The 27,618-nt window shown below is 39.3% G+C and overlaps 2 protein-coding genes across 8 annotated transcripts in view; one reads left to right on the top strand and one right to left on the bottom strand.

The window, feature by feature from the left end:
• Naus (Nausicaa) overlaps window positions 1-27,618 on the top strand; it is a 364,485-nt gene that overhangs the window by 101,314 nt on the left and 235,553 nt on the right. The window lies entirely within an intron of this gene.
• LOC135710930 (cytochrome b5 reductase 4) overlaps window positions 1-27,618 on the bottom strand; it is a 223,083-nt gene that overhangs the window by 34,740 nt on the left and 160,725 nt on the right. For all 6 annotated transcript variants that reach the window (XM_065233649.1, XM_065233652.1, XM_065233650.1 and 3 more), the window contains 2 exons: window positions 3,421-3,636; window positions 2,316-3,351 (listed from right to left, as the gene is read on the bottom strand). In XM_065233649.1, the coding sequence (XP_065089721.1) occupies window positions 2,316-3,351; window positions 3,421-3,636 (1,252 nt within the window). The remainder of the gene's footprint in view (window positions 1-2,315; window positions 3,352-3,420; window positions 3,637-27,618) is intronic.

Genomic DNA, 27,618 nt, shown 5'->3' with positions numbered 1-27,618 from the left:
TTCAAACAATGTTAAATGTTAATATTTTTGGCTGAAAGTGGGAGAAGCTCCAAAGAATTTAATAAGGAACAAAATGCGCAAAGATTCAAGTCAATATCTCTTATAGTTTCTGAGAAAAATCTTCGCCCGATAAAAAAAATGTGGTTTCGAGAAAAACGCGTTTAAAGTTTTGACTTTAGTTAAAACCATTTGGGGGTTCTTACCATTAGTCAGCTATGCCTGGACACCGAATTCGCTGATCGGAAAACGGCTTGGGGGGATGAAAGTATATAGTCTAAAGTACAAAAAAACGTGAAAAAAAAAAATTTGATTTTTTGAAAAAAAAGATCGGGAATACCCCCTTAACTTCCCTTATGTTCCCGCAGTTTGTTTATGAAGCTTCATTTCTTTTCATTACTCAGAACTTCTCCAAAGTTTCTACAATTACAAGCTTGAAATAAATCATTTATTTATTTCTTTGAATCTGGCACTTTGGAAATTTTCAATATCTTGAACTTACACATGGAATACGAAACTTCAAGATATTGAATAATTTTAGATCTTGGACTTCCTCAAATTAAGTAAGTTTTTTAACTTTATTAAGTGAGAAATTAAGTAAGGGTTAAACTTCAACATTCAATGTATTTGATTGTAAAGCTGTTTCTTTAAAACTGATTGTCTTAAAAACGTTTGGCAAAATTGCTGTTGTTTTTGATCCACCAAAAAAAAGCATATTTTTAACGCATTTAAAATATAGCTGTTTTTTTTTAATTTATCCTTTAAGTTACTGGAAAAACCAGGAAAACTCAGGTAATTTTATCCAGAAAATTAAGTAGACATCCTGTAAATAGAGAAAGACCATTAAACAACGCAAAGAATTATAAATCTTGAAATAAATTCACGCTAAAAAAAGTTGAAAATAGAGACTTTTTAGTGACTGGCTTTAAAAAAGTGACCAAGTCATTAAAAAGTTACGCGCTACCAGCCCTGCATTTAAGGCGAACTAGCTACTTTTATTGGATTGGTTACTTGGGTAACGCAAGGTCACCATTCACCGCTCACTTACTTATTATCATTATTTCTGTAAATTATAACTACAAAAAAACAATACAGTAATGACCCGATTTTGTCAACCCTTCCACGCATCAGACTTTTATCTTTCAATGATTTCATGTAACCATAGTTGGGTTCTTCAAGGGTATTGAGGTAAATGCATATTCGTAATCTGTATTAAAAATGGAACCCAAACCTAAAATTTCATCAATTTTGGTACACTGAAACTATTTTAAAAACGCACGATTACATTTGTAAAAATCACCTTATTAGCGCCCCTCGTTGTCACTTTGTATGGAAGCGAGCTGTCAGTTTGTTAGTTTAGTGTCAAACAGTGAAGTTATTATTTTGCTTTAAATCTTGATTTAAAAATCGAGATGAAAGTGTGTGGGTTCGAAAAAAAAATCCCTGTACTCAGAAAACGAAGCTCTTTCAGATGATGTATAAAAAACGATACATTTTTTCAAAATTAAAGAACCCAATTCAAAATCTTTCTCATTCATCATCATTGGTGCAATAAGACCGTTGCAAAGCGCATGGAGGTAGAACATTAGAAAAGATTTTCAAAAAGAGGGCTGACAAAATCGGGTCATTACTGTATTCAGCATAATATGCTTTTGATTTTTGAGGCTATAATTTGCAATTTTTTGACAAACAAGTATACGGTTAGCGGTGAATGGCGACCTTACGTTATTCCAATTGCAATCAAGCGACTCATTCGGCATAGAGCATTGATAACTCTGGACACTTTACACGCCTATGTTTTCTTGCTCATCTCATCATAAGCCTGCTGGATCTTCGTTTCATAGGAAAAACAACTTCTCTCTTCCTACAAAGTTAGCGAGCAGGTTCAGCACCAATTTGCCTCGCTACATTTCCCTTTTGTATTGAAGTTGTTCTGTTTACTTCCTAGAAACATCAACAGATTACTCAACGGCTTTTCCAAGATTTCCCCCACCAAACATAGGTGTGCGCTTTCAACGATCCGTTAGTGTTCTTCGATGCTCGCACACGTAAATCTAGATAGAGCTCGAATTAGGGCGTAACAGCTTTTGTAAACCATGACTTCTCTCCAGGATTTCTCGAAATTCATAGCTCTCCCTGGAAAATCGACATCACCATCGAGTAGGGGAAGACTTGGATACGTTGGTTTGTGTAGACGTGCCTTGAATTCCTAGAAACTATTGAGAGAAGTCATTGTTTACAAAGGCTGTTACGCCCTAATTCCAGCTCTATCTAGAAATAAACTTTTTCTCGTAAATCCCCACCCCGACCATACTCACATCTTATTACTACTCCTCTCCAGCAGATAATTGAGTAAGGCTAGCATCGGCGTGATTCCACTGCCGGCGGCTAGTAAGGCAATGCGGTTGTGATGTTTGAGCTTGGCGAGCGAAAAGCTCCCACTCGGTTGCGACAGCTGCAGCGAAGTGGCCAACGGGACCGGCCTCGTCAGGTGTTTGGACAGGCCCCCGTGCTGGTAGGTTTTCACCAGCAGCGGAACGAACGTCGCCGGACAATCCGTCGGGATGGCGCTGGCAGGAACGGGAGTGTAGCTACGCGTGACAACTTGCCCGTCGGCGACCGTACCCGATATTGACAGATGATACCCGATTGGTATCACCTGAAGGATGGAATTGTTCTTCGGTCGAAGCAGAAGTGCGCAAGAATCGTGCGTGATTTCGAGCCGTGTCGCCACGTCGTACTCGTACAGCTCCAGCGGGTAGTTTTCGGAGCGTTCGTGTTCCATTTGGCCGTAGCTAGTCCACAGTCCCGGTAGGAGTTTGTTGAACACAAGTTCGACCTTACCGGCTTCCAGCGATTGTCGCACGGTGCAAGGCCACTGTAGATTGTTCGCCACTTGGAACTGATACCGATGACGGACATTCCCCTCGAGGAAAATCCGCACGTTGAATTCTAGATTGTTGACGAACTCTACGACGACGGCCGGGTTGCAGAGCGCTTTGGTGTAGAAGATGAACGTGACTTCGGCAGTCTTTTGGATCCAGTCGAAGCGAGGCACTACGGGAGCAGCTTTGCTAGTGGATTCCTCGCTAGAACTGCTCGCTATCGAGTTGGCGGAGTTGGCTTTCAGTGTGCGGATTGAAGGGGAGCTAGGAGTGATGATCACCGAAGGGGTAGGTGGTTTTAGGAACGAGGACTCCGCTGGCTCTTCGGGAACTAGGTGGAGCACTCCGGTACTACGCAGTGGACCGATGTAGCACTTGGCGAGGAGGGATTCGTAGTTTACGAAAGCGTGGACCTCGTCGAACAGCTTGGTGGCATCCTTGCCAGCTCCACGCATCAGTTCGTCAATACCTGTCGGAAAGGCAACCGAATTGAAAATCAATCCTAGTCTAATTTAGAGCTTCAAACTCTGACACTCACCTCCAGGATGAAAGTCCAAATATCTGGTCACGTTGTAGACCTTCCCCCGAATGGCCGTCCAGATGTCGTCCGGTTTGTTGTGCTGTGCCAGTTCGGCGTAGTTGACGGGTCTCACCTTACCGCCAGTTCCGGCCAGATCCACACCGGAGTTTCCCAGCCGAATCCAGTGCATCAGCGAGTGACCCGGTTTGAGGGCTGTCTTGTTGCGTGGGTTGCCTGTAGAGAGAAAAAAAAAACACCGGAAGAAGGGAAATGAATGAAACGGCAATTCATTTGTCCATAATTGTATGCTTTGTCGGTTATATGTGCGTGCGGCTGTCACTGAAAGTATATTTATGACGGCGTTAGCCTTGGGTGTGTAGAATACATACAGCGGGGAATGGCGGTGGTAGGGATGAAAGTGGGGCTCGAGAGCAATCGGAAATAAATATTTTCTGTTATGAAGGAACGAAATTTGGGAAGATGGTACTTCAAAGGAAACTGTCGGGATAGGGGAAATGGCTCTAATGTTGGCCTATGAATGTAAGACTGGGCCCATCGCGGTACTAATGGATACTTTTGGTTGCTATTAAAAATCTAGCCGATTGCTGAATTTATGTATGGGCCCAAATTAGGGGCATTTAGGCCGATATTACATTCATTTCCCCTACTAGATGAATTTGTTGCTACTTCTCTCTGCTTGCCACACAATGTACTCGATTAGGCACCGTGAAAGTTCCTCGAAGAACACTAATTTGAGAGCTGAGCAGCACACCCAGGAAGAAGAATGAAAGCATAGTTGATTTTCTGTAACATAAGGACGGTTTTTTAGTTATACTGTACTTTATGTTTAGGGGCCTCCCTTAGCTGAGCCGGGAAAGGTGCACCTACAAATTAAGACCATACTGGAGGTGGCTGGGTTCGCATTCTCGTCTTATATCTAGTACAAATTTTTTAATACTGCACGTATCAAGACGAAACTTTCACCATTGAAAGACGTGTGCTTTGAAAACAAATCGCTGTCAATACATTTCAAATCTGACCACTAGAGGCACTGCTATAGAATAAATAAAGTGTCCGGATTCTAAGTGGATCTTTGTACAGGCATCGAAAGCTCTCAATTAATAACTGTGGAAATGTATCTAGAACAATAAGTGGAGAGCACCGCATAAACTGAAATGCGATAAGCATCAAGCTTGAAATGCAAAGAAGAAGAAGAAGACGAATAAATTTAGGTAGGTGATTGTTAATTACCACCTGCAATCAAAAAGTAACAGGATTTAGGTCGCCCTGAAACAACTTTTACCTTTAGGTGTTCCGGATCGAAAACTTCCGAGCTGATTGCTCAGGAGCGTTTATCGACGCGACGAAAAACCGAGTAGGTTCATACCGAAAAGTTATCACAAAGTTTTCCTGGTCCTCTGCCACGTGATAAATTCAGATTGAAAATTAAAAATCTACCGCGAAGGGAAAATTAATTTCGTTGTTTTTTTTATCTTCGAATTAATCAAAGCGGGTTCGCGAAAATGTTGAAGAGAAAATTGAAAATGGTTCACTTTGATTACCGTGGTCGCGATGAAACATATGAATTTTCTCACTCAGTAAATTGCAGTGAAATTGACTTTCCCAAAAATTGATGCCGCCTTTTGTGCATTACGAATCAAAATCATACATATCTGGCCGGAAAACCACTAATTGACAAATACAATCGGATTTGATTTCGCTTATCTCATTAAATTAGCAGTATCAGCTCCTGTGTTTGCGATTGATACATCCATCCATCCATCCTGCATCCAACGCGGTCACGACAATTAATGCAAAAACCGTGTTCAGCGAACAAAACCGCAATCGCTTCTGATTTCCCCGAGCTTAAATTAAATTAATTAGGCAATTTAAATGTCGGTTGCATCCGTTGGCTTTGCGCTCTGCTGCTACTGCTGCATCTGTCACGATAAATCCGAAAATCTGCACGTGACATCAAGGCTTACCGGCAACCATTTGCATATGACCAAGAGCCGAAAATCAAATATTTTCAGCTGGGCTAGCAGTAACAGCACCGACCTGCCGAGATGGATGGATGGTTCTAATGACACCGTCTCTGACTGTTGTTGCTGAGCTGCAACTGCAGGCAGGGGGCCATGCACTAATTACGGATTGTAAGATCTTTCATCGTATATTTAAATGGTCTGTATATGACTTGTTCATGCTTACGTATGATATTTGAGACCCCCTCCCTCCCATGTTAGAAAACATTAGAAAATATTTAACACCATCCTACGTGCTTTAGTAATTATTGAATGCTCCCCAGGACCAGAGGACGCTATGTGGCGCAGTGGGACACTGCAAATTATGTAAATTTACTCAGCCCATAGGCAGAGGAAACGGTAAAAATGCAATATGCATATGTATGTGGTCCCAAGTCTATCGGACATCGGATAAATCTCGGTATTTATGGACGGAAACAGCTACGGGCATTGTTGCATATACCGGTACGGAGTATCGTGTAATTACAGAGTGGAAGTTTTCAGATTTTTTCGGATTCTGTAAAATTCACTGGGAGCTTACAGGACGACGATCAATAATAAATTAAATAACAATAGAATGTTGCATCGTTGGGTCGTTGTGTGCACATTTGCACGTTTATATTTACGGCGAAATTGCATTGTAATTTCGGTGGTTAATGTCAGGAATGCAAACTGGCTGTGATGGGTAATCTCCTCTGGACATTATTTCAGCACGTTTCTCGTTATATTGTAATAGTAAATCTTTCTCGGCTTCCATTGGCATAGAATATCACAATATACAAATTCATGCGTTGATTGGCATAGAAAGCTCTCAATTAATAACTGTGGAAATGTATTGACAAATCAAAGTTGGTACCGCGTGGAGAATAGAAGAACTATGAAAGTGATGATGGTTTCAAAATTTTCCACGGTGAGGTATACAAATGCAATCTTAAAATGCTTTTATTTTGCAAATGGAGCATTTTATTTAAATCTGGTTTCTGCTACAGTGGTAGAAAAGCTGAAATCTATGTATACACTTAAAAATCTGAAAAGAAATTATTTTTTCTATATTATATGTCTATTGAGTAGTCATTAAGTTTTCTACTAACGTAGCATTAACCAGATTAAGTAAAATGCTCCATTTGCAAAATAGAAGCATTTCATGATTGTACTCGTATCACCGACGAACCGGCATGTCACAGGAACATGTCGTTTGCCCACAATTCGATTTGTCAAACGAGCGATTCCATCTGTCAAACGGGCGATCAGATCTTTCAAACGAGGTCAGACGCAAACCAAGTCAATATACATTTAACGCGTGTTCGTGTCCTTGCTCATGATAAGACGCAATCGAATGAGTAGATGGCGGTAGTGTTTAACGTGTTTTAAATATGGCATCTTGGTTCGTCGGTGCTCGTATACCAATGATCTACAGAGAGAATTTCGAGTAATTCAGAAATTAATTCAATTGAAAGTTAAGGAAAGTTTCAAGGAAATTTCAAAGGAAATTAAATTTTAAAGGATTAAATAAGTTTCAAGGATTTCCTGTTTTTTTGGAGATCTCAAAGAAGAGTTACTTGTGAGTTCTGATGATCATTTCATAGAATTTAAGGTAATTAAAAAAATAATTCATTGGGAATTTCAGGAGAATAGTTTCAATGAAATACTGAGGAGAGTTTTTTTTTCAGGGGAAATCTTTGGGGAAATTCAGAGTGAATCAAAGAGTGTTGTTGCAGCAGTGGATTCTGTGTTCGGACCTCTTCGAGTAAAACTCGTTATTGTTGTTGTGAGTTAGCTTTAAGCTGAAATTCAATTTTATGTTTTACTTTTTTGTTGATAAATTTTACATTCTTAGGTTAACCTACAGTTATTGTCCTCTACTTTAGTAAATCCACCGTACTTAAACAGCTTTTTGTTCCGATTTGTGTATCTGTTGTATAGTTTAATATTTAGATGTAAGGTATGTTATGGAAACATATTCAGGGTACTTACAGTTGGAGCTACAAGCAGCCGTAATTGGAACACGACTTATGAAGTCCATCATAGCAAATCACACGTTGCAGATCAAGCGCAAAGTATTGTGGAGCGATTCTTCCACGGTCTTGAACTGGCTTCGGTCAGACCCGCGTAAGTACAAGCAGTATGTAGCGTTCCGGGTAACAGAAATTCTGGATGAAACGGAGGTCAGCGATTGGAAGAAGGTGCCCACGAGAATGAACGTAGCCGATGAAGCCACCAAGTGGGGTCATGGACCATGTTTCGAAGAACAGAGCAGGTGGTTCAAGGCCCCAGAGTTTCTGTATAAGCCGGAGTGTAGCTGGCCAGAGGAAGCGGTAGAGTCGACAACAGCCGAAGAATTAAGGATGGTCCATGTGCACCAGCTGCCACCGACGCAGCCAGTCATCGAGTTCAAACGGTTTTCAAAGTGGGAAAGGTTAACCCGCACAGTAGCATTCGTTCTACGGTTTGGCTGCAGGCAGAAGGGCAAGGACGAATCAAAGAAGGACGGAGAAGTAACCTTGAGCAGTGAGGAGTGTAAACTAGCGGAGTCGACCGTGTTTAAGCTGATCCAAGCGAGTGAATACCCGGACGAATGTAAAATTCTGCGGAAAAATCACCAAGTGCAGCTAGAGCAACGTAAGCGAATCCAGAAGAGCAGTCGGATATTCAAACTATCTCCGTTTCTAGACCCAACCGGAGTCATGCGAATGGGATCACGCATCTCTGCCGCGGAGTGCGTTTCAGATGAAGCCAAGTTTCCCGTGATCTTGCCGAAAGATCACTACGTCACGCAGCTAGTGATTAACTGGTATCATAAGAAGTATAGACACGCGAACAACGAAACGGTGGTGAACGAAATGCGGCAGAAGTTCCACGTCTCAGAACTGCGAACAGCCGTCAAGAAGGTGGCAAGTTGCTGTAACTGGTGTAGAGTCTACAAATCGAAACCACAAGTCCCACCGATGGCTCCACTGCCTTCGGCTCGCCTTACGCCGTATGTCAGGGCTTTCACCTTTACGGGACTGGACTATTTCGGTCCGATCACTGTTCGCTTTGGCCGTGGTGGTGTTAAAAGGTGGGTTGCACTCTTCACCTGCCTAGGAACCCGAGCAGTCCACTTAGAAGTCGCCTATACTCTGTCTTCCGAATCCTGCAAGATGGCAATACGTAGGTTCATTGCCCGCCGAGGTGCGCCACAGGAAATCTACTCAGATCAAGGCACCAATTTCCAAGGTGCTAGTACGGAGCTAAGGCAGCAAATCGGTGCCATCAATCGGGATCTAGCGGGGACGTTCACAAACGTAGACACGCAGTGGAAGCTCAACCCTCCTTACGCACCCCATATGGGAGGCATATGGGAAAGGCTGGTGCGCTCAGTCAAGACTGGACTGGCATACATGGAGTTGTCAAAGAATCCGAATGAGGAGACCTTGGTAACTGCTCTAGCAGAGGTGGAATCCATGGTGAACTCGCGACCCTTAACCTATCTACCAATCGACAGCGAGGAATGCGCAGCCTTGACACCGAACCACTTTCTACTGTTGAGTTCAAGCGGAGTGGTTCAACCGGCGGTTCAGCCAATCGAGGAGAATATGGCATTGCGGTCGAACTGGAAGCAGGTTCAGGTAATGCTGGATCGATTTTGGGTGCGGTGGATCAGGGAATACCTGCCTGTCATCTCCCGACAACCAAAGTGGTTTGGAGAGGTCACTTCAATCAACATTGGAGATTTGGTTGTCGTTGTGAACGAGAGTGTAAGGAACAGCTGGATCAGAGGAAGAGTCACTCGGGTGTATCCTGGGCGAGATGGACGAGTCCGCAGCGCGGATGTTCAGACCTCAGCGGGTATCATGCGCCGACCGGCAACGAAGCTCGCTATCCTGGATGTAGCCAGAGAAGGAAGTATAGCTTAAGAGCACTTGAAGCAATACGGTCGGGGGCATGTTGGCACCACGGATCAGCACGTTCAGCACCACTCGCGAAAAGTTACCAAAGGGACGTAGATGAGTGACTTGCGAAGCGTTTACTCCGATAGGGCAGAGAAAGGTAAAATTAAAACATAACTCACAACAACAATAACGAGTTTGACTCGAAGAGGTTCGAACACAGAATCCACTGCTGCAACAACAAACTTTAAGAATTATTGTCCTCTACTTTAGTAAATCCACTGTACTTAAACAGCTTTTTGTTCCGATTTGTGTATAGTAGGTTCTATTAATTATTTTAGCACAAATTCAGGAAATTTCAATGCACAAGTCGTAATTATCTCTTGTCACTGTTTACTATTGAATACAATTGAGCGGCCCTATCGGAATAAATTTTACCTTTCTCTGCCCTATCGGAGTAAACGCTTCGCAAGTCACTCATCTACGTCCCTTTGGTAACTTTTCGCGAGTGGTGCTGAACGTGCTGATCCGTGGTGCCAACAAAGAGCCTTCCATAAAGCTCGATTCCTTTAATATCTGGACGTATGAAATCAGCTTTATCTCGGGATTGTTTTAATTAAATAAAACAGTTAAGCATTCATCTTATCTTATCTTTTATTGCATTTTCAGGAAAAAATATCAACAGTCTTACTTCGATTTGGTTTTGATGAAATGACGAACTTTTCTTTTGGATACTCTGTCCGTCAACTTGCACGGCCATTTTATTCCACCATCTCTTCATCTCTGCAGCATTAAGAGTCACTTTCCAATCTTTTTCAGCGACCGCTTAACAATTGCCCAATATTTCTCAATTGAGCGAAATTGAGGGCAATTGGGTGGGTTGAGGTCTTTTTCGATGAAATCCACCCTGTTGGCACGGTACCACTGAAGTGTCTCTTGACTGTAGTAGCAGCTAACCAAACCTGGACAAAGCTTTACAGGACCTTTGTGTGGTTCGATGAATGGTAGAAGGCGTTTTTTCAGGTACTCTTCCTTGTAGAGCTTCGAGTTCGTAGACTCATTTGTAACGAAAACTTGAGGTTTTTGTCCCCAGCTGCAAATCGCTTGCCAAATCAGAAATTTTTTAGCGAATTTATCGGCAAAAACGAATTTTTATTTGTTGGGGACATATCCTCGAGCCGTGGCCATATAAAACTATTGTCCGGGAAGCTGCCCAAAGTCCATCTTTATATCCCGTTCACATTACAGCTTACACACTTAGAAATTATCATCGACTTCGGTAATTTTTACCGAAATCTGAACAACTGAACTTTTCGGTAAAATTTGTGCAATTCAATTCAATTGCTTTTCAGCTACTTTGAAACTAAATCTCCACTAAAATGACAAGATTTGACCATTTAAACAAGGTTGAACATGTTTTGATTTTATTTTAATATTCAATAGCCTTTAAAATGAAGGTCAAAGTTTTACTGAACGTTCAGCTGTTCTGATTCCGGTACAATTTACCGAACACGAAAACAAAATCTTAGTGTGTATATCACGTGATATACGCTGTCTTGCAATGAGCACTCATACATCTAGTTTTCACTGAAAATCCTATGTATGAGTGCTCACTGCAAGACAGCCTATATTACGTGATACAGGCTGTAATGTGAACGGGGTATTACATACATTTCGTCGTCCATCAGTATGCATCCTAGGTTCCTCATGAGAACCTCTATATAACCTCCGAACGGGTGTTTTGGCCATTCGGTTCTGTTTCAGTGTCCAGGTTTGCTGCTTGCTGGCACGATAAGAACGATAGCCTTCGGGTAGACGGATCCTCCGGGCGATGCTTTTGTTGGAATTGTATTTTATGGCAATGTCGCCATCAGAGAGTACTGGGTTTGCTCTAATTGTTATCAATATCTACCAGTGCAATTGCCGCTCGTAAGTTCCACTACTACGCTTACTGTGATCCTTCCGAATAATAGTTTTCCGCTCACGAAAACGTTTGAGGGCACTGCACAGTGTACACGGTAGATTTAGCCAAATTTAACGATTTCACAATTTTTTAAGCTGACCAAGTTGGATTTTCAACGTGGGTTTCTAAAATTAATTTCCTTCTTTCGGCTTCCATCTGTCACAACTTTTTCAAATCCTAATAAATCGTAACAAAAATTTACCACTGAAATAGGAGAGCTTCCAAAACAATCTGCTGTCAAAACATTCAAGAATCGACCACTAGGACTGCTGTAATAAAATAAGCAGTGCATCCAGATTTTAAGTGAATCGAACTTTAGAGAATTTCTAGAGTGTTGATGAGCAAATTGTAACGGACTTTATTGTTTTATTGTTGCAGGTACTTTTAATTTTTTTATAAAGCTATAAATCGACCTTCGTGGCGCCGGTAGCGTAGTTGTAAACGTGACTGCCTCTCACTCTAAGGGGCCTGGGTTCAATCTCAGTCGGTACCGTCGGGATTTTCTGTGGCATAAAATCCCTGATCACGCCTTCGGATTATGTTGATTTTGATATGTTGATTAGTATTGATTCAAATCATGATAATTCAAACCATACATTTACTTTCATAATTTTGATAATAATATACTTTACAGTACATTCTCTAAAAAAAAATAACTTTTAATAATTCAAGATCCTCATGTGCTTTTTGTAAACAAACCTTTGTAGGCCCTTTTTTGGCCAACCGAGGGTCGCCCACGCAAACCAACAAAATCATCGGGAAGGGGAAAGTTTCCTCTACCGAGTGATGTTTATGGTTTCCGTGGATGGCATATGGGTAGCAAGAAAAGGGCATAAGAATGTTTGTTTACAAAAAGCTTGTATGCCCTTTTCACATGTTGATCTTGAATTTTGATTATAAAGCATTTTCAAAATGTGTATGGTACTTAAGTTGAGTAAACACGTTTCTGGCACTTAATTAATTGTTTTACCCAAAACAACAAACCATGTAGGTATGTAGTAAAAAATATCTTTAAAAACCTGCTAATAACTTCCGTTGAAGTCCTGGAAAAACCTGGAAAACTCACAGAATGTTATTTAGCAAAATAAGTAGACAATGTATTACGCATTAATGGATTACGTTTACTGGAAATGGATTGCAATTTTGTTATGTGGATTTGCCATTTCTCATTTTTTTTACGTAGGATTACGTCTTTCGGCAACATATTGGGGGTGCAAAAAAAAAAAACAAAATCGACCCCGTTACGAAAAGTGGCCAGGTTTTGATCACTTATAACTCTTTACATAGCGGATGGATTTTAATTCTGAACAAGCCAATGAATTGGAAATTTTTGTTCGAATCTGCTACAATGAACACTTTATTATTATTATTATTATTATAGGTCACTATTGAAAATTACACAAATGTACAACTGTTGCAATGCTGATCAAAATTATCACCGATTGCCTACAGAAGGCGTTTTCCCTAGCATAGATTTCAAAATCGAATTCCATCCTGTCTCGCCGAACGGTGCCTATTCAATCACCGCGTGTGGTGGTGTCCGGTCGGTCGTCATCAGCAGCACCGGCAGCAGTGCTTTCGGCGCGTGGCGTTGAACATTGTTCTCCAGTACACAACGAAAGGCTGCCCGCAAGCAGCGAGCTGCAGTGAGCGTCCATTCACCGAAGAAGGAGGAAGAAGCCGCACCGCTACTGATCGGATTCAGTAGCTCTTCATTAGTCGATGTAGGCCATATATGCCAAGCATACAGCATACATACAGCTCGCCAGCCTCATCTGTGTTGAACACCCTAATGACTCAGCATTACTCAACCATCACGACAAAACGGTCCATCATCAATTTGTTAAAGAGTATTTTCTGGACATTTGTCAAGGTCATCAATCGGATGTCAGTTCCCATAAGTTTAAATCTAACATACCATGTATTTTTAAGGCAACATTGGGGGTGTAATTTCAAAAAAATAAAGTCGTTCACGGCATGAAAGTGGATAGATTTTAAGACTTAATACGCCAATCAATAGGACATTTTTCTACGAATCTATTAAAATTAAGACTTGCTTAATGTCTTTAACACGTTTAACTTCCTCCGACTATTAAAATTTCCAAAATACCCTAGTCATTTTGTCTTTAACGCACATCAGAATAAGGATTTGTGCTGTCCTGTACCGCTCTTGAGGCATCTCATTTTCTAGATCTTCTGCATTGTTTTTACTAGTGTTTCTAATGAGTCCTGGTCCGCGCCTTTGATAAACTTTATAAAACTCGATATGATCCTGCTGATTTTCTGTTTCTTATTTCATCGCTGGTCGGTGGATTTGGGAGTGGTCCTTGATCATATTCTGTGCACAGTTCTATCTCTAAACCTTCGCTTTCCTTTAGTATATTTCCCCAAGTTTTGGAAGTGATCTTTGATCAGTTATAAGTTTTTTTAAGCCTTTGACCTAGATGAAAATCGTTCATATTTCTACAGAATTCCATTATTTGCTTCTCCTTGTGTTCCTCAACAGCTTGATTGTATTCCTACCTATGATTACCCAGCTTGTACTAATTCACATCATATCTGGATGCTTATTAGAAATCTTAATTGCTACTCTTAGTCTATCGAATGCTTTTTTCCTCTTTGGAGTGCAAGGTCCGTAGAAACTCTGAAAGTTCTTGAAGCTGCCTTCTTCATCCTATTAACTAAGTCTTCGTAACACTGTTCTACTGTGTTCCTATTTGTATCAGTTTTTGGTGCTATCTTTCTCATCTCATCTTAATATTTTTTTCTTAATTCCCTGTGCTTTTAACAACTCTCTGTTGATTTTTGTAGCCTTGTGTTCGGTATGAGTATTTTTTCTATTATTTTAGTTTAGTATAAGCCCTACAATAATAGTTTAATGATCAGTTTAAATGTGAGTGCAAGTTCCTTTAATAAACCTTATTTCGAATTTCGTTACTTGTGGGATTAAAACGTGATCTATTTGACTTTCTTTGTTGGCGCTTCTCCACGTTATGTTAGTGTTGTTATCCATTTATCATCTTCTCTATTAAGATCATCTAGACCAAGTTCAGTGTTCACTCGGCTGTCGACAGAAGCAGACCACTCTCGATGTGTGCCACGTCATCGTCTGTTAACTCAGCAGCAACCATTGTGTGGTCCTCCTTATTGTTCTTCATCAGCAGTTCTTTCGGTCGATGCGTCGTCGACTTTAGAAAGCAACCGTTTCGTGATGACGTTTTGCGTCCATTGCTGCAATGGAAGCACTCTGCCCCCCGTTGGCGATACTGCCATACAATGAAACCACTGGAAGTGGCTCCCGTTCTGATGGAGGAGGCTTATTGTACATCGGAAAGTGAAGTGTTTATTGTTTTGTACCTTTTGACTATAGTTTTGAGATGTATTGTATAGTGAAAAAGAATCCTTTGCTCTGTAAAGTTAATTCGATTGAGCCTTATCAAATAAATTAATAAACAAACTAAAAACTAGACCAAGTTGGACATTGAAATGTCCCAAAACTAATATGAAACGTCGATCATTTTCTGCACCTGTCAAATCTGTTAGTCTCTTAAGGAAATCATTTTGTTTGATATTAGGAGCTTGTACATTAATAGTTATTATCTTACTGCCTCCTATTATCAGTTTTACCCATAGTCTACCTTTTTGAACTAGTTTGCAATCCAATACTTTCTCGTTCAGATTTTTCCTAATTGCAAAAGCAAGTCCTCTTGTGTCTAATATGATTTCCTCTAACCTTCCAAACGTAATTTTGAGTATTTACTACATCCCCTAATATGTTGACCTCTCGCATAGCAGCTATATATACATATACATATATACACGGTAAGAAAAAAGTACCCAAAATTAAGTTACATTCACTCAACACGTGGCTTCAGTGGGGCTAGGTAAAATTAAGTTAAACAAGAAAACTTAATTTTGAGTAATCCTGATGAAGAATTCATTGAGTAAAAATTACCTAACGATCAATCAAATGGAATAGGTAAAAAAATACCCAACGTACCAGCATGCAACCGGTTTTCGTTGCAACTTTTTTTGTCACTACCCCCTACGGATACCATACACAAACGATATCATAGATGGTACGACCATACCGCATAGAGTTGGGATGATATCCTGAATTGGTGGTTAGGCGTCTCTTATGTTTATGCGGGATATGTACCAAACACTAACGAAGACTAATGCGAGGACTAATTGAGCAGGAACGGAGGCGATGGAGCACAAACAAATGACAGCGTCGATGGCGGATCAGGTTGCTATGATTTTCATCAAAAATTAAGTTAAAAGTTCTTTTTTACTTTGAATCGCAGCGTGTTTTAGTTAAACGAAATGTATCGATAAATATTTCAGGATATTCTTCGTAAATTACTTTATGCCAGTGATGCAAAATCTCATGACACTCATGTGACACTCGTCTACGCATCAACCGACTATCGCTGACAGAACGTTTTGTCACGCAGTGAGAGGTAGAGCCATGGCAAACAACAATCACCAGTAATGGTCGCTGCTCACAAGCAAAACGTTACACTCGCTGCTGATGATGAACAACACAACGAAAACAGTGAAGACTTCTGCAGTACGATGATGAGAAAAAGTGAAACGACAGAAGAAAATGTACACAATGCTTATGCATTCCAAGTTCGTCTCGGCAGGCGCGACTGTGTGAGCTACAAACAAAGCAGGCAACATCAAACGGAAGCTGTTGGGCTCACTCACCAATACACTCACATAAGCAAGCAAAGCAGCAACTGCTTCAAAACGAGCACAGATAAGTGTCGTGATTGTGGGGAATGACCAGATCGGTGATGGATCACAACCGAAAACGACATTCACCTGTTGCTTTTTACTTCTTTCGTCAACTTGATGGAGCTTCGACGAGCTTGGACGAGCACATTGATAGGAATGTACAAAGCGTTACTACCATCAGCTGTTTGACGATCGTGATTATGATAGGTCGCAACTCTGCTTTACGCAATACAATTTACTAACATGTACATTTTAAACAACTACGGAAAGTACTAATTCAATCAATAATGACAAATACTACGTTTTGAGCTAAACGATAATTAACAGAAAATTAACTTAAATTTGAGTTCATATAGGGTAAATGTCGGCTTCGGCACCCATTGACTGTTTTCGGCAACCAAAATTTATACGTTAATTTCACTATGTTTTACGATCAACACACTTCCCTGAATGTATCCAAACGATTCTTTAGTCTTTCAGCTTCAATCTGATTATATTTGTAAGACCGAGCAATCCTGTTATGCCAGATTTTTCTTCAAATGAAGCATACGTACTACAAAATGGGGCTGATTTTGAGTTGCCGATAATAGAACAGCTGGTTAACACGCAGTTCTAATGGGAAGGTTGCCGAAGAAAAAGAGGCTGCCGACAATAGTCACACTCACCTGAGAAGTTTAGAGCGTTGTAAAAACGCTTTCAAACAGTTTTAAAGAATTCTGTCGATAGGAATGGATAGAGAAGCAAGCAGCAGATGAATTGAAACAAACAGACACGTCATATATGTGCGTGACGCTGTGAAAATGCTAATAGAAGTGCGGACGCTGCTTAGATTGACGAGAATACGTAAATTCCCCTATTATTACTCAATAGATGAGTAATTTATATTGACCCATCGCCGCTTTTCTGATTCACTCAACAGTAGACCTCAAATGATAGAACCCAACGGTGAGTTTTTATAAACTTAATTGTGAGTATTTTTTTCTTACCGTGTACACTTACTATAGCATACCAGAACAACATGTGAAAAGGGCATACAAGCTTTTTGTAAACAAACCTTCTTATGCCCTTTTCTCGCCACCCATATGACACCAACGCAAACCTTTAACATCACCGGGTAGGGGACACTTTCCCCTTCCCGATGATATTGCTGGTTTGCGTGGGCGACCCTCGGTTGGTGAGAAAAGGGCCTACAAAGGTTTGTTTACAAAAAGCTTGTATGCCCTTTTTGACATGTTGTTCTGGCATAGAGCTATTTGACGTTTAATCGGCGCACACTACTGCATCATTCAAACGAACGAGTGCGAGCAAGAGGGAAACAGATTAGTAGGAAAACAAACCGTGCATTCATCCATGTGTGCTAGATAGAGAAAGACGATTAAACGTCAAAAAGGTCTATAGGGAAACATTAAAAATACTCAGAAGGAGCCAAATGAACTTTTAAAATCTGAGCCAATCGAACATTCCCATTAGCATTTTTCCGAGGATTTCTTATTCTTACTAGATTAAATTTGAGAGTATTGCAATCGAACAGAAATTCAATCACCTTTATGTTTCGTGTGCTTCTCAAATACAACCCGTTTTTGGAATCAAAAACAATATTCTACACTAGCGTGCACAGGAATCTGGTTAAGGAGGGGCAATTTTTTCTTCTATGGTGCATTTAATCTGGGAATGGGGAGTACTTCTATATGTGAGTGCTCATTGCAAGACAGTCTTTATTACATGATACAAGCCATAGTATGTACGAGGTATTATATGCTGTTGTAGTCACACTTTACTATTACCGTTGCGAGTCCGTTGAACTTGGTCATTTTCAGCAAAAATTGTAATTCTATTTTTTTCAAATTTTGACCTAAATGTCAAAGCTAATAGGACCATTAAAAAGTTTTAAAAAATAAGTAACGATTGGCACAAAAGCGCACAAAACTATTTTGACAAGCGAGTACAGGATTGTTAACGGAATGACGACTTGAGCGAAGGATTGAGCATGTCAACCCTGCCACAAAGTACCGCCAGTCGGGGTGACAGGAAATAATGCCGAACATACAACATGTTTTAAAGATAATATAAAGGACAATCCTGAACTTATTGCAACGCACAGAAATAGCTGTAACTTTTAAACCACGGTAACAAATGACTTGAAATTTTCTAAGAAGATTCTCAGACAAATTCTTAGTAAGACAACAATAGACCAAGGTTCAATGGTAAACTAATACCCACTTTTCAATTAGAGAATCTAAAAACTGACTTTAAACTTTGTACAGCTGGGAAAAAGTCCACATTCAGAATTCCTTGAAGTTATTTTCGAAACTTTTAGAACTTTATGAGCTCTTTTGAAATACTTCTCAATCTGAAATTATTTTTAGAGCTTTAACTGTGCTGTGAGTTGGGGCTAAAATTCTCTAAGAGTTTCAGGAGAATTTCCTCAGTATTATCCAGAAATTATTCCCGGAATGAGCTAGAAATTATTGGTACTCCCTTGAAATTTTCCTCAAAATCCCTTTGAATTTCACTCGGTATTCTTTTTGGAATTATCTTGGAACTATCTGCAGCATTCACTAGAAATGATTCACAGAATTTTTTGGAATACTCCCCAGAAATTCTTTGGAACTGTCCTCAGAATTCAATATCCTTGAGGTTCTTCTCGGATTTTTTTAGAACTCTCCTAAAAGCTTTATTGAAATTCTTCTCAGAGGTCCACTGAAATTAAACTTAGAACTCTTCATGATTTTTTCTCAGAACACATTGGAACTGAAATTCTTTTAGAGTGCTAGACATTATCCTAGGAATTCGCTTGAAATTTTGCATAAAATCCTGTTGGAATTTCACTCAAACATTGATTTTCGCGGTATTCTTTTCAAAATTATCTTGGAACTATCTGCAGGATGCTCTAGAAATTATCCGCAGAATTTTCTTTGGATTCTCCACAGAAATATTTTGGAACTGTCCTAAAAATTCAATATCCTTGAGGTTCTTTTCGGAATATTTTTGAACTTTTTTTTTCACAACACCTTGGAACTGAAATTCCCCTAATGCTTCAGAAGAATTTCCTCTGTATTCTCCAGAAATTCTTTCCAGAATGAGCTTGAAATTACCCTCGAAATTTCCTTGAACTTTTCCTCAACAACCCTTTGTAATTTCATTCAAAATTTGATTCAAAATTATCATGGAACTATCTGCAGGATTCACTAGAAATTATTCGCAGAATTTTCATGAAATCATCCCCAGACATCTTTTCTTTTGAAACTGTCCCCAGAATTCAATACCCTTGAGGTTCTTCTCAGAAATGTTCAATAAAGCTAGTTACTCCATTCACCAGAACTGTGCAATTTTTACATAAGGAATTTTCAATTCAGCTTGCCCCTTCATGCAGCAAATTGTTGCAAATCTTACACCCGAAATTTTCAATAATAACTTGTCCTCAGGTAATTATAAACCAGGAAATTTCAATTGACCAGAAAGATGCAAATTTTCCACCGTTAATGTTCGATGAAAAATTGCTTCTTCAATCTTCTAATTGGTGCAGCTTTCCTTTTTCCATTTTCCACCTGACATTTTCAATATAGCTTGCTTCCCCTATCATCAGAATGTTGCATTTTTTCCACTAAATAAAGATTGCCCCTATTTTCAGATTTTTCATCATAAATCTACAGTAAAGCAGCTTCTCTCCAATCATCAGAATGGTGCAAATTTTACACCAGGAATTATTATTAAAATTTGTTTCTCTATTCAGCTAAAGGATGCAAAATCAAGACCAAAAATTTTCCGAAAAGCTTGCCCATCCTTTCACCAGAATGGTGCAGATTTTCCACCAGAAATTTTCAATGTAGCTTAATTTTAAATAAAGCTTGTGCCTTCATTTACCATACCAGTGCAAGTTTTCCACCAGAAATATTTTGTTCATTCCATTTATCAGAGCGATGCAAATTTTGCACCAGAAATTTTCAATAAAGCATGCTCCTCGATTCACCAGAACGGTGCACCAAAACTTGTTTCACCATGCACCTTTGTGGTGCAATTTTCAGGCTTTGCCGCTTCATGCACCAAAATGGTGCAAATTTTCCACCATAAATTTTCAATGAAGCTGGCATTCATCAGAACGATGCAAATTATGCACCAGAAAAATGAATAAACCTTGATTCTACATTCACCACAGTGCTGCGAACTTTCCACCAGAAATTTGCAGTTAAATGTGAACCTCCAAATTTTTAGCGTGATTCAATTTTTCCACCAGAGTTATTCATTTTTATTAGTCCCTCCATGCACCACCTTGATGTATTTTTACACCAGAAATATTCAATAAAAAGCTTTTTCTAGGATTGAACACCACGAAGGCAAGTTTTTTCAACCTTAAATTTACCCTCTTCTTTTAACCCTGCATGAACCACCTTGAAAAAAAAAATTACACCAGAAATTCTTTGTATGCACCACTGTGGTGCAATTTTTTGACCAAAAAATGTCATGTAAGTTTGTCCCTTCATGCACCTTTGTGGTGCAATTTTCAGGCACAATCGCAAAGGAAATAAAAGGTTTCCAGTGCCCTTATATTATGAAATGATATTATTTTACCTTCAAATCAAGTTATCAAGAAATTATTATTTTGCACGTAAATCGAATCAAACTTAAAAGTCATGTGAAATGCTAGCTTCCAGCAAGAGTTGCAAGATAATTTAGGTATAAATCCCTGCTGCCGAATTGTGTTTCGTTTTCTCCGTCCATCTCTCCCTCTGAGTATTTCTAGGAAACATGATATTCATCCATCTTGCAGGGCTTGCGGGGTTAAATGGATACGCTGGCAAAGTCAAACACGACGGAAGAAAACAATGGCAAATTTTAAGAAAAACGTTCGTAACGGGCGCGAACATATTCCATTATGTTTCCTTTTTTTGCACTTTTGACCGTCCATTAGTAGAGTCTATAAAAATATGAGACTCGTATTCGAAATAAATTATCTTAAAAGAATTTACGAATTTATCGCAAACATCCATTATGGCAAACATACACATTCGAAAATAGCTTTATGGCTATTGTGGCCATTATGGCAACCATACATATGGCACTCTGAAAATAAAATTTAGTATATACAACGAAATCGTTCGTTTGATCCACGATTACTTTCGTTGTTATATGCCATGAAATATATTCGTACCCATTCCTTATTTTAATCCCATCTCCAACATCAACTTGACGATTCCACCTTCATGGCCACCAGCTTTCACATCAGCATCACTCACAAAAAATACGAGCAGGACGACAGCAGCAGCAACAGCTTTTTAGCACACAAAACTCAACACATCATCTCCATCACCAACAGAAGCAACGAAAAGAGAATCAGTTTGCTGGTCCGTACGAAAGTCAGTTCGTATATTGTACGAATAAGGTGTAATATTAGCATTTTGCCAATGTGTTTTATCTACGAAACATATTTTCAGGGTAGAAGTTTTAAAGGTAATTTTGGCAAGTTTATTTCATAGGTTTAAGACTTCAATTATAAGGATATTTTTGTCTTGTATATTTTATTTTTAAGGAAGGATAAAAAACGGCAACAGTAGCAATGAGCTATGGAAAAATTCAGCGTTCAATTGCTTTACGAATTCATGAATATTTATTGCCAATTTAACTTGAGTTCGCTTGAATAGGGTTGATGTCCATAATATCGACCTAAAAGTCCATCTATAAATTCCGAAATAAAGCCTCATGCATTGTTATAAAAAATGAAGAACATGAAATTTGTATCGACCCAATCTTTAGATCCATATGCCAAAATTAGAGGTGAAATTACCGAAAATTGAAAGCAAAAACCAAACAAAAATCTCAAAACCAATTCCCTTGTGAGAATCACCCAAAACCGAAAATGGCTCAACGACACCAGTTGGGTCTCCACAGATCAAGCGAGAAACCAGCGCCCACGCTGAATATCAATCAAGTTTGGGGTTGAGAATTCTCAGCAAACCGATTGGACACGATGTTTACTTATCATATTTGCCCTGCGAAGTCAGACCAGGAGGCAAAAGTTCACCGGAAGGGAAAACTAATTCTCGTTAGCAAGAGCGGAGGAAGCAATTGGAAACGGAAAGTAAGAGTAGAAGTATAACTTTTGTGTCGTTCGAAACGAAAGGAACGTGCTTTTTTATGTTCTGTAGAATGGTCAATAATCTGTTATGCAACTTTTGTAAGTGTCATTGAAGAGAATGGCGAGTGAAAATTTTACAAGGATTTAGTTTTTTTTCAATCGAATATGGAGAGGGGGAAGTTTACTACCGGGATTTTTGAAAACTTCCATGGGGAAGAGCTTTCTCTGGGTGAAGAGCTTTCTCTAGGTTCCGGTGACTGACTTAAAGAAATCACTAAAAAGTGACCTGCCATTAGCTCTGAATGATAGATTAGGAAATTGATTTGTTTATTGCTTATAACTGTCAAACTAAACTGTTAAGGTGCAATTACAATTGATGCATTTTCGAAAAAATTCAAACTCAATTTTTATTTCGGCGGTTTAAAACTCTCGTCATTTTGTGTAAAATAGTAACAGGAATGTAATCATTAGAGATTTTTGCAATCTTAAATGATGCGTTGGAAAACACTGTACATAGCACCGAAGCAAATTTTTCATTAAGAACTTCGTCTATTGTCTTATCTCGAAGAGTTCACAATCTTGTTAAACCATGTCCAACCAATACACCCGCATTCGTTTGGCATTCATCTCTTTTTTTTCAGAGAATCATTCCCCTAATCCATCAAAAGCAGGGGTAGTGAAATTTCGCGTCCGACCGAAATTAATGAGTCCCTAATGAACGATCTTCCGATCCGTGTCAGACGGATGGATGTGATGAAGATTAACAACCTAAATGACCACCGAAGCGACTAATAATAAAAATAGGCTTCATACACCCAACCGGAAAATGTAGGACTCTCTTACAGTTTTGGGTAAACGATACACATAATTTTTAATAAATCACCACACGCTATACAGTCTGCTGTTGGTGCTACCATTGCGTTTCTCTCGTAAGAAAGTTACATTTACTGAGGATGTAAGAAACCCATTCTGATGTGTTATCTGATTGTTTTGCGTGTACTACCCTTTGTTGCTTTTTCCATCCTAAGATTCGAATAAAGATAGCATTCCTTCACACCATCCCACTCTAGATGGAAAAAGAAGGAAAAGTGGCACATAGGTACTTCCGTCGGTGGTCTTCTGCATGTTTGTGAAGAGCAGTAATCCATTAATCCGCTAAAAGGCTAATACATAATATGGAACTCGATATTTTTCCCAGCCATGCCAGCCGTTTCATGATTTATTGTGTGGAAGCAAGCTGAGAGGGACCTTGCAAATTGATGATTCCCTTGTGTCGGTTAACAGCGTACGAACGAACGAACCTGGTGGAAGTGAAATATGACCTGCTGAGGAGCAAACGATTTACGGATGAAAGCTTGTCAACGCGATCGGTGTCGGTGGGCTCAACGTGGTATAGCATTCTTCTTCTTCTATGACATTAGCGTCACTGTAAGACTATGATGATAACAAATTGCAAGTAGATTGCGTTCAATCAACTTCAATGATCGCCCCATCGCTGTCTATTTTGGACAACATTTTCCCAGATGCCGTTTAACCCTCCAGTGCCCGTTTGGCGGGGTAAATTTAAAGAGCTGGGACAAACACATTGATTTGTTGTAGCAATGCTGCTGCTGCTGATGCCGACGACGGGACACCACCACACACGGTGATTGGAACTGAATCCGATCGGCGCTTGAGGCCAGCCTTGATAGCTACTGCTTGTGATGCATTTCGCGCCAAATCGTATTCGGAGCTGCCATTGGTGGCACTCTCAAGCGAATGGCAAAGAGAGCTAATCTTGCTCGAGATTATGGAAACACCATAACAACTCCACGAGAATTATATAACTGGGCAGTTGAACAAACAGATAAAAATATCACAAAACTACGTTTCGAGTACACATCCACTGAACAGTACATCGAAATGTCAGAAGAACTCGAAGAACTATATAACAGAACAAAGACAATATCTGACACACAGAAATTCCACAGTTTTGTGCCTATAACTGGTGACAAAGTAGCGGCAAAAAGTTATTCTAATTCAGAAGATGAACCAAAAATATTTAACTTGATTGGAAAAAGGAAAAAATAGCATGTATGAAAACAGGTTTAAAACATTGAAAATATATAAATAAATTATATGTTAAAAATCTTGTCTTTTTTCTCTCCCTTATTATCAAATTTTGCATAAGTAGTAGACAACCGAATAAGGGAATGATATTTTTTTTGACAAGGTCTACATGTCCAAATAGTTTTATTGAACTCTGAGAGGGTGTTGCCAATTCCAAATACGATTTGGCGAGAAATGCATCATGAGCCCTTTTCATATGAAATTCTCGATTAATTAAAGTGAACTTAAGTGCTGATTAGACAAAATTGAATCACAAATGGAGCTTCATTGGGTTCTGAGATGATTTTGAGCTTCACTGGTTTAGTTTTGTGTAAAAATGGTACGTTAAAAAAATCAGTTCAGACATGAAAAAGTTTTTGTAAGAAAAACTTTTTTTCCCTAAAAGTGCACGAATGGTAGTAAACATAATTAGCTATCTTGAGGCAAAGTTTCATCCAAATGATTGTTGTCATTTTTCCATAATATTATTTTGAAAAAAATCGGCAGAAAAAGTTTGGCCCTTCTCAAATGTTAGTCTAGATACATTTTGGAAAAACTGAGTATGCAAAAGTACTTATTTAGTCAAAGTCTACACATCCAGAAAATTTTATAGAAATCTGAGAGGGTGCTGCCAGCTTCGATTCGATTTGGCGCGAAATGCGTCTTGTGGGGGAGCTTTTCGTTGTGTACTGGAGAACACCACCACTCACCACGCGGTGATTTAACAAACACCGTTTGGTGAGACCGATCGGAATTCAACTTTGAAATCTATGTTAAGAAAATCGCTTTTCCCAGGCAATCGGTGATATTTTAACTATCATAGCAACAGTTGCACATTCGTGCAATTTTCAATAGTGACATTTTGAAGAATGATAAAGTCTTAAATTTAACAGATGCGTAGAAATATTTCTGATCGATTGGTGATAAAATTATTGAAATTGGTCCAGGGGTAGCTGCGATTCAAAATCTTTCATAATTTTGTTACATGTTCCATTTTTGGTTTTCACAAAGTGTACCCCCATATAGAAATCACAGACGTAGTCCTACGTCAAAACATTTTCTTTGATTTTCAGAAAAAAAAAATATTTTATTGAAAAAATGCTCTAAGCTTCAAAAATAAAATTCAGTCGTAATGACATTAATACTGAACAGATTTTTCTTTCTCATTTATGTTTTCTGTCTGAATTTGCCCATTAGTTCTAGTTTCAGATGACCATATTTGGTTAAAATTAGTGCAATAGTTCGTAAAAAAATTTGAAATTTATTTTTGTTGTTGTTGCAAAAACTGTTTTTCACAAGCTTAATTAATTTACATAAAAAAAGATTCCATATTTTTTTTCATAAAGGCTAAACAGATATAATTTAAGAAAATTTCAAGCATCTCTAGTCAACTACATTGCACAGTTTTAAGGTTCATGGAATTTTATTGTAATTTCTAAGGACATCATTCCAAGAGAGTTCTTGGGAAACAATATTTGAGAAAAATATCATGTGCAATCTGCTTTCAAGTAGTTCTGAGGAATTTTAGATTTCATGTGAAGCGCCTGAGATAGTTTTGAGTAGAATTTCAAGAAAACCCTGAATCGAGTTCAAAGTAAATTTTAATGAAAACTCACATGAATTTCTGAGGAGCAGAACTCCAGTGATCTTCAGAGGACAATTCCAAAGAGTTTGCTAAGCAATTTGTGAGGAGAAATCAATGAAATTTGTGAGGAGAAATACAAATTAAATCTTAGGAGGTTTTCAATGTGAGTAGACTTCCAAGGGAAGAAGTGAGATACAAATGAAAATTTGAAATACTCTCAATGAAAAGTCTGATAATCTTTCCAAAGGGGTTCTTACTGAGGAGAATTTCAAGGTAATTCCGTGGAAAATTTCAATGGAATTGTAAGAAGTATTCTAAGTATATTCTGGTGATATTTTTTTAGATAATTAAAAAAAGTGTTCGAAGTAATTTTTTAGTATAAATCCATGAGATTTTTTAGAGAATACAAAGCGGATGATGAGGAGGATTTCAAGCAATTGTTCATGAGAAATCTCCGTTGAATATGGAATGGACTATTCTACTTGAAAATTCCCAAAATTTTCCTTAAGGTAATCAAACAACTTCTTTTTTAGCTTACCTAGCCTGATGCTCACAATAATGTCAGTTCATCTCGGTGAGCAAACCGCTGAATCTGAAGCGGAGAAATGCCGCCTTTTTGCTCAACATTTCAATGAATCTTCGGCCTCACCAAATCAAGTCACGATTGCTATAAGCGATTCTCCAACAGATGCATTTGAGCTCCGTCCGTTTCACATCAGTGAACATACCGTCAATCTAGCTCTTCAAAGGTTGAAACTCTCGTTTGCTGCTGGGCCAGATGGCATTCCTGCGTCCGTTCTGAAGCTGTGTTCGGAGTCGTTGCTCACTCCCTTGGCGAAGTTATTTAATCTGTCACTACAGGAGAGTAAATTTCCTGAGGCGTGGAAATTTTCGTATATGTTCCCCGTCCACAAGAAAGGTGATAAAAGGAATGCCCAGAATTACAGAGGAATCACATCACTATGTTGCTGCTCCAAAGTATTGGAGATTATCATCAATGATGCGCTCCAAGGTGGGTAATCTGGGACCCCTTCTGTTTTCGCTTTTCGTCAACGAGCTTTCGTGTCTGCTGCCATCTGGATGCCGGCTATTCTACGCTGACGATGTCAAAATGTATGCGGTTGCATCGCTGATTGTGAGGAGTTGCAGTTGATTGTGGATCGTATGCAGAGTTAATGCTCCCGTAATTTCTAGACGCTCAGCATCAATAAGTGTAATGTGATATCATTTCACCGCAAACAAAACCCGATAATATTTGATTATTCCATTTCCGGGCAACCATTAGAGAGGATTAGCCAGTTCAAAGATTTGGGAGTAACACTCGACTGTGAATTGACATTCAAACCGCACTACAATGACATCCTGACTAAAGCTAACAGGCAGCTTGGCTTTATGTTCAAAATATCTGAAGACTTTCGCGATCTGCTTTGCCTGCGGGCGCTGTATTGTTCGTTAGTACGTTCAATCTTAGAGTATAGTGCTGTCGTCTGGTGCCCATACCAAGCATGCTGGATAGCCAGATTTGAGAGTGTACAGAGAAAGTTTGTTCGCTACGCGCTTCGTCATCTGCCTTGGCGTGACACGATTAACTTGCCGTCTTACGTGGATCGCTCTCGTCTACTTGGAATCGACACCTTGGAACATAGAAGACGGAACACTCAAGCTGTTTTTGCAGCTAAGATCATTACCAGCGAGATTGATTCCCCCGACTTACTTCGGCAGCTTTTCTTTTACGCACCTGAGAGAGTGATTAGACAGCGTAATTTTGTACATCTCGCAGCTCGTAATCGGCAATATGGGTTGAATGAACCTATCCGAGCCGTTAACTGTTTTTATTAGAAGACTGTCCTGAATTAGAATGTGTCATGTTTTTG

This window comes from Ochlerotatus camptorhynchus, unplaced genomic scaffold, assembly GCF_037179485.1.
Source record: "Ochlerotatus camptorhynchus isolate MF236.1 unplaced genomic scaffold, CSIRO-AGI_Acam_v1.1 ptg000406l, whole genome shotgun sequence".
In the NCBI taxonomy this organism is placed as follows: Eukaryota; Metazoa; Arthropoda; class Insecta; order Diptera; family Culicidae; genus Ochlerotatus; species Ochlerotatus camptorhynchus.
This window is presented reverse-complemented; position numbering and strand designations above follow the sequence as displayed.